At 34.6% G+C, this 11,760-nt stretch overlaps 1 protein-coding gene across 1 annotated transcript; it reads right to left on the reverse strand.

Annotated features, from left to right (window-relative positions):
• Positions 1-3,346: 3,346 nt before the first annotated feature.
• LOC126756458 (uncharacterized) lies at positions 3,347-5,007 on the reverse strand. The gene is made up of 2 exons (XM_050469528.1): positions 4,484-5,007; positions 3,347-4,212 (listed from the first exon to the last, which is right to left on the reverse strand). Exons 1-2 carry the CDS (start codon positions 4,884-4,886, stop codon positions 3,791-3,793), a joined length of 825 nt encoding a protein of 274 aa, XP_050325485.1. The 5' UTR covers positions 4,887-5,007; the 3' UTR covers positions 3,347-3,790.
• Between the last annotated feature and the right edge of the window lie 6,753 nt (positions 5,008-11,760).

Below are 11,760 nucleotides of genomic sequence, written 5' to 3' on the forward strand. Positions count from 1 at the left end.
GCATTTTTATGTATTTCATTGTATTTCGTTAATAAGTTATTCCAACTTTTATTTTTCTTACACTATATGTATGAGCGCTTAGGCAAAAAGCGAAAACTTTGAAGCGTGATGTCTCGGTTTTTCATTTTTACGATTATTCTTAATTGGCGGGAAGGATAGGAAAAAAACTAAACGTCGAATGAAATTAGGGCAAAGTTTATTATCATTAACATAAAATTATCTTATATTTAAACTAAAAAAAATATTAAGAAAAGTCAAGTTTTAACAGCATAATAGCATTGACAGACGGCAGCGTTAAACCAGATTAATTGCATTTTTCGGGATTAATTCAGGAGTTACCACAGCTAACTCCGTTGCTGAATCCAAAAATAACTCTCAAAATTTTTGGGAGTTTGTGAGATTTTCGTTGGCAACATTGTCAATAAAATTTTCATCTATGTTATGATGCAGTTTTCAAAAAATAATGTGTTTAAAAATACTTATGTTTTTGTAAAAAAAATGGTTTGGTAAAAATTGGTCGGCTAACAACCGTAATGTTTATCTTCTATCAATTTTCATTGAAAATATTATAAAAAGGACAATGAGCTGTTTATGAGAGTTTCAAACTCGCATAGCTGCCGTCTGTCACCTACAAATTTGGATCTGATTAAGTGCGCAGTTAATCCGGATTAACGCTGCCGTCTGTCAAGGCTATAAGGTAAAATTCTTTTGATCAAAAGCCACTGTTTATTAAATTTTTAATACCATTTTAAATTTTACACTTTTTTTTGGTATTTTCTTAGTTTAACTAGAAGATAAATTAATAAAAAATATAAATCTCTTTGAATTTTTTGTTTCCGATAGAAATTGCGACCTGTATCCTGCCCGCCGTCAGAAAAATGTACATGCGAGATGCATCGGATAATTGCTTCCCAAAGGCAGAATATCAAAGATTTCGTATCCAAAAAATTTGTGAAAGATGTTCAAATATATAACTATAAAGCCTAGAAATTTCGCTTGAATCAATTATTTCTTTCCCTCCCAAAAAAATCCTCAAAAAATCGATTTTTTGAAGCCTCGAAAGCAGGCCCTTAACACTTGCCATTGTCCGCGATCTTCACTGTTCGGCGACACGAGAGAAATGAGTTTTTGAGCGCCGACAACGCCATACACGATAAACATGTTCGCGCACCGATCGTAAAAAATCAAACATTTTCACGAACATGGATCGGTACGCGAACAAGCCGATTGCTTGTGTGCTCGTGTATGGGCGCTTTCAGCAGGTTTGCACAGTTTATTTTTTTTTTTTAACTTGTTGGCATATACATTATTTCATTAAAATATATATTTTTTTTTAATTTACGGTTTTTTAATTAAAAATTAATTGAAGATATAGGAAATTATATATATAAATATAAATTTGAACCGGCTCGTTAAAAAAGCCATGAAAAATAGCCAGAAAGAGATTTTCGTTGGCAACATTGTCAATAAAACTTCTATGTTATGATGCAGTTTTAAAAATAATGTGTTTATACTTATGTTTTGTAATATAAAATGGTTTGGTAAAAATTGGTCGGCTAACAACCGTAATGTTTATCTTCTATCAATTGAAGAAAAAATATTCATTGAAAATATTATAAAAAGGACAATGAGCTGTTTATGAGAGCTTCAAACTCGCATAGCTGCCGTCTGTCACCTACAAATTTGGACTGATTGTTTTGGAAAATCCGGATTAACGCTGGCCCTGTCAAGGCTATAAGGTAAAATTTTTTGATCAAAGCGGAAACTGTTTATTAAATTTTTAATACCATTTTAAATTTTACAGAGTCGTTTTTTTCAGGTATTTTCCATATAGTTTCAAAAATAAGATTAATAAAAAATATAAATCTCTTTGAATTTTTTGTTTCCGATAGAAATTGCGTTAACCGACCGTCAAAAAATGTACATGCGAATGCATCGGATAATTTTACCCAAAGGCAGAATATCAAAGATTTTTTAAAAAATTTGTGAAAGATGTTCAAGAACCATATCTAACTATAAAGCCTAGAAATTTCGCTATATAATTTTTCTTTAACACCCAAAAAAATCCTAAAAAATCGATTTTTGAAGCCTCGAAAGCACGCCTTCTTCCAACATTGCCATTGTTGCGATCTTCATGTTCGGCTGACACGAGAGAAATGAGTTTTTGAACCGACAACGATACGGAATAAACATGTTCGCAAATCGTGAAAAAATCAAACATTTTCACGAACATGGATCGTACGCTTTACCATGCGAGAGTATAAAATGCTTGTGTGCTCGTGTATGGGCGCTTTCAGCAGGTTTGCACAGTTTATTTTTTTTTTTTAACTTGTTGGCATATACATTATTTCATTAAAATATATATTTTTTTAATTTATGTATTTTTCAATTAGTTAATTAATTTAAATAATTTGCGAAATTTAAATATAAATATAAATTTGAACCGGCTCGTTAAAAAAGCCATGAAAAATAGCCAGAAATGTGATCAATGACGATTCAGCTGGTGCTCCTCGTTCTATAAATTATGAAAATAGAAGCAAAAGAGGACATAACGCAAATCAGAATTTCGTGTAAAGTATTTTTGTACGAAAATTAAACAAATTTACTGGAGTATTCGTAACTTGTATTGCAGGAAGGACGACTTTTGCATATGGAGCCTTTTTCTAGCATTATTATTTTTTTTTCGAAAAGAAAAGAAATTAGCAAAAGCCGCTAATTTACACTTTCTGCTAGTGCAGGAGAATACCAAGTTGCAAACAAAACAGATTAAGAAACAATCAAAGTGTCTGAAATTGCAAGAGCAAAAAATTATTATTAAGCTGCGATATGTGCTAACCTGGTGACGCGCAGTGTATGCGTGTGCCTTGCTACGGTCTTAAAACAATCAGCGTTAAACATATATTTTTCTTGATTAATTTGATCGAACAAGTACTTCCGGTTGAAATAGGTGACGGTGAGTGATACTTAGTCACGAAATGCGAGTGAATGAACCAAAAAAAAATCGAGTAAACAATAGATACTAGGTTAAATGAGAACTACCTATCAGCTTACTTTACCGCCGTCATGTATTCAAAATAAAATTTCAAAATCTTCAGTGAAAAGATGTAAAGTAATTGGAAAGCAACAGCTTCAGTGAGCAAATCAGTAATTATTTAAATAAAAATATTTTTAAATTGGAGAATTGCTTTGATATCCTTGGATGTGAAAGAAAACTCAAAATATTTAAAAATTCATTTTCTTTTTTTTATTTTTAATTTTTCGTTTGCATCTCAATAAATTAAAATAAATATTAACTTAGTTATTTGGATTTTGATTTTTGGTCGGAATTTGAGGAAAAGAAAGAAGGAAAATATTTAACAAAAGATGCAAGTTAATGCAGAATAAAGCGCTAGAAAAAAGGAAAGTGTGTAGAAGAATAGAAAATCGAAATAAAGGTGGGAATTTTATAGATAAAACTTTAAAGTGAAAAGATTAGAAAAGGATAGGGTGGAGAGAGTACTAAAGGGAAAGTTGGAAAAGTGAAAGCATAGTACAGTACATAGTAGAATGACTAAATGCTTAAAATAATAAAAATAAATTACAATTAATAAATATACTAAATGGATTAAATGGTAGTTCAGCGTATGTCTTAGTCCTTTCCTTTTCCTAGTTTCCGATTTTTCGATATTATAATCTCTTAGTTTTGTTTTCCTTGGTTTTTCTATGTATACTTATGTACAGGTTGGTGTGCTAAGGTCCACCGAATAAATTTTTGAAGCAAAAATTCTAGATGTGCCGTGTTTACTTTCATTTACGATGATGAGCTGTAGCTGGACGATGAACCAGTGGAGCTGGAGCCGGAGTTGTATGAGCTAGAGCTGGGGTGGTATGAGCTGTATGCGAGACTCTGTGAGTCCCAGCGGGCATATGGGCCACCGCTGGCTGGTTCCCAGCTGCTTGGATCGTATGAGGAAGCGGTAGTGCTGGGTGGACCGTATTCAGCCGCTGGCATGGGTGCCGGCATCATCATCATTTTAGCGCCGGATAATTTGGTGATCAAGTTGTAGATAAGGAAGCCAAGTACCAGTTTAATAGCGATTTTCGACAAAATCAAAGCCTTGAATGCTTTGAGTCCAATCAGACCCAGAAGGATTGGCATGACGACCTTCAATTTCAGTTTCATGAGCAGCAACAGAGGGAGGAGCAGCTTGTCCTTCTTCTTCTCGCCGCGTGCTAGAAATTGAAGACACAAAAAATATGGAAAAATGGAAAAATATAGTATTATAAGAATTTAAAGACCATTTATGTTTCTACAGTTTTTAGCAACATCGTTTGTTGGTATTTATGTTTTCTTCCAATTGCAATTACTACAGTAATTCTTTATATTGTTCTTTAGAATATAAAGATTATTCCGTCTTTTGTAATTGCCACTTTAATCGTTGAACGCTATAAATCTTCCTAAATTTCTTATTGACCTCCCTTAGTAATTCTTGTTCACACTCACCTCCAGTCTCGGGCACTTCCACGTCAAAACCACGCGCAGTACTATAGCTGACGACCGAGCTGCCGAATGCGGTTTCGGGCAAGCGCAGGCGGAATTCATTGTTATTTAAGATTCGGCCAACACGATCGACGATCACTTTATCGATGACATCTTCATTGAAGGCGCGTCCACTAATATCCTCCTCGACTCCAGCCACACCATCCAAATAGGTCAAAACTTTCTCTTTCAAACAATACAGCCCATTGGCATGGAAGCACTTATCCACAATTGTGGTGAGCAGCTCATCCGTATTGCGTATGCGGGGCTCTGCCACAGAATTATCAATGGCAGCAGCATTGATTGGCGAAGCGGCTACGAGCAATAAACAACCGAACGCGATCAAGGACGTAAAACGGAACGCCATTTCGATGCAAACTCAAATTAGTTTTGAGGGGAAAGAAATTAAAGAAATTGAGATAGTGAACGACGCGTTTCAGTGACCGTTATGCGATGACTGGCTACTAGATTGCTGTGTGTTCACTACAGAATCGATAATGAGACAATGATATCCACTTCGTCGTATACTCATGGTTTTATACTGCCGCTCCCCAGAAGCCTCAAGCCGGCGGCAAACGGCCGGAGAGTATGCTCGTTGACTAGCGGTTGAAGAGGCCAGGTAAACATTGAAACAGCGGCCGCACCGGTGTGGGAGTTGGGAGGGAAGGCCACTACTAAATTGCATATAAGACGCGCTTCATTGGACACTTCAGGTACGCGTGAACGTTTTTGGACAACGGCAACAGCACGATTGGTGTGGCAATAGCGCCACTCTTACTAGGTTTGCCCAAAAAAACCGACACATTGAAATGTATTTGGCTTCGATTTCGGAACTTTTGCTGCTTGCTGATGAAGTGTAGCTTTCATTTGAGTCGCAAAGCAACAGTTTTTGGAAGAAGTTATGGGGGAAGGGATAAAACGGTGTAAGTATGCATGATGGAAGGGTGTGAATTCTTCAACGCTGCAATTCATTTCCATTGCCAATAACACTTTTTCCATGTGCGCGGCTAAACTTAAACTTGGCTATGAATCGTCGTCACTCCAATATCACTATTTACCCAACCACTACATAGTGAAATATTTGAGCAAAGAACGACGTAAATGAAAACGATGGTCAATGCTTTGCAGCCAAATCTAGTGAGTTAGTGTGAGTTTGCGCATGCTCAGGCTAATTAGTATGCAAGGGCGGCACTCTTACGCGACTACTGTCAGCCAACGGCAAAAGCAACAAATCGGACGTAAACAGTCGAAGCGTCAAGTGAAGAAATGCGCGTCAATCGAAAGAAATGCAATGCGTGAGACAGTAACAACAACAACAATACAATTACAATTACAAATACTCTTGAACACATACATACATACATGTACACATAGTTCAACGAACATAATTCAATTTGCTGTTGTCAAACGCTATGCTTGTGCCAATTTTCTGTTGTTGAACAACAACACACACACACATTTTTGGTTATTGGGTAGCCAAGTTGTGGCAGCAATTTTTTACTTAGTTGTGGGTGTTTGGAGCCACTGTCATTGATACCATTAACTTGCACTCCATGCGGAACTCGAGTTTTTGTTTAACAATTTTGGTTATGAAATCGAAACCTAACTTACTTACCAAACATTTACAAGCGATAGTTGGGTGTGGAAATGTGTGTGTTTCTTTTTGGTTTAAGTGTGGCAGACGAGTTCCGTTGCCATATTTTTCACCGCAATCATTCCAAAATATGCACAAATATGTATATATAGTACATATACACATATACTCTAGGTTATATGTGTATTATAAGTTTATTACGGAGATATTAATATTTTCATGTAATGATGGGGGTTTGTGTATAAGTAGTACAAGCATAAGAGTGAGGAGTGCCTTTGAAGTCTAAATTTGAAAAGAATGCAGACTTCGTCCATAAACTCACATAGAAAGCGAAAATTACAAACTAGCACATGCTGAACTTGCATAGTTATGGTGATACTTATGGATGTGTGTGTATATGTGTGTGTATTAAAAAATTAGGCACACGTCTGTACTGAAAGAGAAAAAAATAACGTCTGATATATACATACTTATATAAAAACCTACATTAGGTGTCAAATAACAAATATTATGAAAAAATTTAATTCATAAAGTCACATTTTTGGCTTGCCTTTTTGTGAATTAATATTCATTTTATGTCGTTACTGCTTGATCATACAGTATTTGGCCATAGCACCACATACTCATAATAGGGCTTCATGTCGTGGCATTTTGGGTTATTTGGGTTGTAAAGTAGAATAAACGTCAAGTTATTTCAAATTTGGGTCAGTTATTGCAAAAGTGCATTGGTACCATGTAGTTGCATGGCTTTGACAAGAAATTGTTGCTGTATGCTACAAAAAACTACAAACTTACAATATTTTAATTACAAAGTCATGTTAATATGTTATTTGGAGTTCAAAGTTTCGTTCGGCAAAGTAACCTAATGTAGGGACTAATTACAACCTTACCTAGTATAATCTAATGGAGAAATCTTAAACTTGTAGATCATCTAATTCTATTAAATATAAAAATGTATATATGTATATGTATGTATACGTGATATATGACTTTCTAATCAACGCAGCTTCACCAGTACCTCGCTGCGTATAAGCAACATAATTCTGTTCAGATTCCACTAACACTTTTATGCTCTCGCAACGTGTTGATACTTAATACTTATGTTCACCTAACGGTTGTTTGTATCACCTAAACTCAATCGAGATATATATAGAGATATATAATATATAAATGACTGTATGCAGTGGCGTAGGTAGGGCCCCACTGCTATGTAAACTGATTAGGATTTATCAAATAAAAGTATGAAATATACAAATATTTTAAAAACGTTAAGCTACTTAAGCTTTTTTTGGTGCTTTGCAGCGCAGGTATTAACCCTTTGCGACCGTATTCATTTTATAAATGGGTGTGATGCTGGTCGGAATTAATTTTCGTTGAAAAAACAGTAATACATAGTATGGAAGATTGTGAAGGAAAAATAAAATTTATTAATTCTTTTCAAAACTGAAGATACGTGTAATATAATATTAGGTTGTCAAAAAAGTTTTGCGGTATTTTCGCTAGTTGGCGCTGAAAGCGCGTAGTTCTAGTTTTATTCGTCGCATCGGGTCATGCTATACCTTTTTGAAAGCTCATTTCACGCGCTAACGCGTGTTTGATTGATTGTCGTTTCTTTTAAGTTGTTCGTGAGTAAAAGCGTCGCAAACATGGAGAAAATAAAGAGAAAATCGCATATTTTTTACGTGCAAAAATGCATCTCAAGCCGCCAATAAAATTTGTGCAGTTTATGGACCCAATACAGTTTCCATTTCCACCGCAAAACGATGGTTTCAACGTTTTCGTTCTGGTGCAGAGGTGGTCGAAGACGCGCCACGCTCCGGAAGGCCTGTCGTCGAAAATTGCGATAAAATCGCTGAATTGGTCGAAAGAGACCGGCATAGTAGCAGCCGTAGCATCGGTCAAGAGCTGGGCATGAGTCATCAAAAACTCGTTTCAATTTCAATAAAAAAAAATTCAATAAAAATACCGCAAGACTTTTTTGACAAACCATTAATATGTTTAAATTTATATAAAATTTATATTTTATAGTTCTTAATCGTGTGGTATCTTTCAAAGCAGTCTCCAATATGAAGCCCTGGTTTTCGAGAACATGTGTCACAAAAATAGTTAGTTTGGCGTCTTCCGCCTGAAATTTTTCTGTTTGAACATACGGAACAATCTTTACTTTTTACATCTTCACAGTGCCGCAATATATGGAGTTTGCCATTTAGCCTTTCTTCTGTATCTGAGCACGATGGTCTTCCTGGTTTTGAAAATATTTCATCACGAAAATCACCTGCAAGTTGTTCCATCAATTTTCGGATGTTGCAAAACACTTTTTTTTCACCATTTACATGATTTTATCATAAAACAATATGAACTTGCATATTGATCAGCCTGCAATGGAATGGTAAAATGCTTTGGTGGCTGAGAGCAGACGGTTAAACAGTAACAGCATAAATTACAATTAATAATTGGTGTAAAGAATAGTAATATTGCTGTAAAAACTTCCGTTTTATAGTTTGTTCATTATTTCTTACATAATTGGTGAACAGTCCTTGTTTGAGTTAGTTGGGGTAAAACTAAAAAAAAAAAACAACAAAATTTGCTAAACTTTTGTGCAAACCTCAGTATCATTAAGTTGTATTTTCATTATTTTAATTTTTTTGTTTTTGTAATACATTTAAAATTGGAAAATATCTTCTCTTTTTCCAATAAAGAAGTATTGGAAATATTCTAAATTCAGTTACTTTTGACAATAACTCTTATGTTAAACCACCAAAAGGCATGTGCGGCAGACCAAAATTCGCACACTGTAGTTGGTAAATATTAATAAATTGAAGTGAAAAACTAGGGCCTATTATATCTGAATATTTCTGCATAATGAAGTTGCTTCAATCGTAATAAAAATGTTGGTGTTGGAAAATGAAATAAATATTTCTTCGATTTGGAAATCGGTGATCAGCTTATAATTCATTTAAATTTTTTTTTTTTACTTTTCCTTGCCTTTTTTCTTGAAAATTGGATTCAATACCATATTTTCGTGCAGCTTTACTGACTTTGCACTTGAATAATTCGAAATCATTTCCATAAATTTGCAACTTTGTTTTGGCCACTGCTAAAACTTTACTTGCCACGCCCAAATAGAAGGTTTCATTTTTGTAAAGCTCATCTTTACTAGGACTCTTTAGAACTATTTCTGAGAATGCTTTGTTAATATCAAAATAACGAAGTTTTATTGCAGATCTGAATTAATGTACCTACTGCACTTTTCACGATATTTCGCGTTATACAATGAGCTGTAGACGAAATCTATAGATTTGACACGATTTTTGACTTAACGGACATCAATATGAGTGGTAAATCAAATAAAATTGAACCACTATATTGTATTACCAGTACAAAAAAGTTTATTGACATTAGTTCACTTACTCCTGATACAACATTAATTTTTTAACCGTTCTCGGAAAAAATCGTAACTTGAATTTGTAATAAAACGCACATATATACGTCAAATTGACAACACTGCCAACCTATAGAAAGAATTTAGGGGAATTCTCTAAGCATAACACTTGAATATCTCAACTGAGTTGTCATGATTAAAGTGGGATTGCAACCTGCCATATTTTTTTGAAAATGGGAGAAATTTCCAAAAGAACGAGATTTCAGGTAAGGATTCGAGGGCCCCGGGGCACTGCCCCGCTTAGCTAAGCCACTGACTGTATGTCTGTCCGTCCGCGAAAGCGATAACTTCTTCAGGTAGTTGATATTTTAAATTGGCGGAATCGGTTCATTGCCACGCACGTAAAAAGCTATTAATCGAAAAACTAAAGTGCTATAACAAAGCGTCAAATTAGTATATAAAACTTTAATGGGTTGAAAATAATCAAAAAGTAGGCGTGGTTCCGTCACTTAATAAGTTTAATTTACATTTCTCAGAAACCATCAAAGCTAAATTAACCAAATTTTCTAAGGAGGAATTTTTTTACAGCGTGAAAATGGGTGAAAGCGGAAGATAGCCCCCTAGTCCCTTATATGGGAAAAAAAAAATTTTGTTTTAGAATTTCGAAACGCATACCCTCTACTTTTTTTTATAAATGCTAAAACGAACCGACCGAGCTGTAAAGTTTAATAAAAAATGGTGTTTTGGCGTGACATTTTGATTTGATCCAAAACTAATTAAAATGCAACAAATGAAGTAAATATGAGTAAAAATAAAATTAGATTAACATAAACTTTTATTCAAACACAAAATTTAAATTAATTAGGGTAGTCCATTAAAATCTTGCATTAAATTAACAGCTCTTTCAGAAGTGTCATTTACGACCTTCAAACGAATTGTTTATCTTCTAGCTTCCAAAAAAACAGGATTGTTATCCCAACATCTTCCCGAAGAAAACTGTGTTCGATCTGCAGTCGCGTTAGAAATGGTTTGCTCCTTTGAATCACAAAATCACCCAACGTCATATCTGAGGCCCTATTCTGTATCTCGATTCGAAAATGAATTTTCTCGAATTCGAATTTTTTCGGTAACTCTATTTTCGCATTTTGAATCCTTATTTCGAAAAGTGAATCCGAATTAAGAAAATTTGCAACTACTATGTAATTCGAATTTAATTGTCAAATGTATTCGAGTTTCGCATAAAATATTCGTTAGCTTATGAGTTGTAGAATAAAGACGTTTTGAAAAATGTAAGTATTTTAATAAGTTTTGTTACATATTATACTATAGATAAGTTTAAAAAAAATGTTATTTTTAATAGGGACTCAGTTAGCAAAAGAAAGCACAATAAAAAAAGCCAATTTGAAATAATGGTGGAGTTTATGGAATCACATCCAAACTTGGCCAAAGGCTACGTAAAATGTGCCGACGCTAAACAAACAAGTAAACATTTGTGGGAGCGGTTGAGTGAGAATTTAAATGGAGATGGACCACCCATACGGGTCATGCTTTCGTGGAAAAAGGTAAATTTCTGTGTGAACAAAATTATTTTGCTATTATACGTTACCTGTGCTTTGATTTCTTTTTATTTTGTTTGCATTTAAGGTTTGGGCGGACTACAAAACCCACATTAAGGCTCGCAAAAATAAGTTGCATATGTCGGGGACAGGTGGTGGGCCAGCAAAAGTTCATTCCTTCAATTCAGTTGAATTAAGAGCATTTGATTTACTGCAGATAAATCAAGCGGTAGATGGGATAGGAGATGCTCAAAAGTTCAGTGCGGGAACAAGTGAAGTCACACAAAGCTACCAATGTGAAATCACGGATCCAAGTACTCAGAACGACATAAGTGATTTGCAAAATTTGGAAGAGCTACCACCTTTAACACCACCTTCTCGCCCCCAAACGTCCCCAAATGTAGCACTGTGCGGTCACGTACAGGAAGTAAAAACAATCTCTTGAAAATGCAAGTAGACGGGCAAATGAAGTTTCATAAGGATTGTACTAAGATTTTAAAAGACGTGAATTACAATTTAAAATCTTTAGTTAAATCTAATAAGACACTTGTTAAACAAAATGAAGAAAAAATAGAACTAGAAAGACAAAAACTAAAGTTTGCAAAGTTAAAGCATGAGTACAAAATTAAAAGCGACAGGGAGAGGAACAATATAAGAATTGCAAAACTTAAAATCAAGGAACAAATGTTAAATGTAAATACCCGTTAAT

The sequence above is a fragment of the Bactrocera neohumeralis genome, chromosome 2 (assembly GCF_024586455.1).
Source record: "Bactrocera neohumeralis isolate Rockhampton chromosome 2, APGP_CSIRO_Bneo_wtdbg2-racon-allhic-juicebox.fasta_v2, whole genome shotgun sequence".
NCBI classification, from domain to species: domain Eukaryota; kingdom Metazoa; phylum Arthropoda; class Insecta; order Diptera; family Tephritidae; genus Bactrocera; species Bactrocera neohumeralis.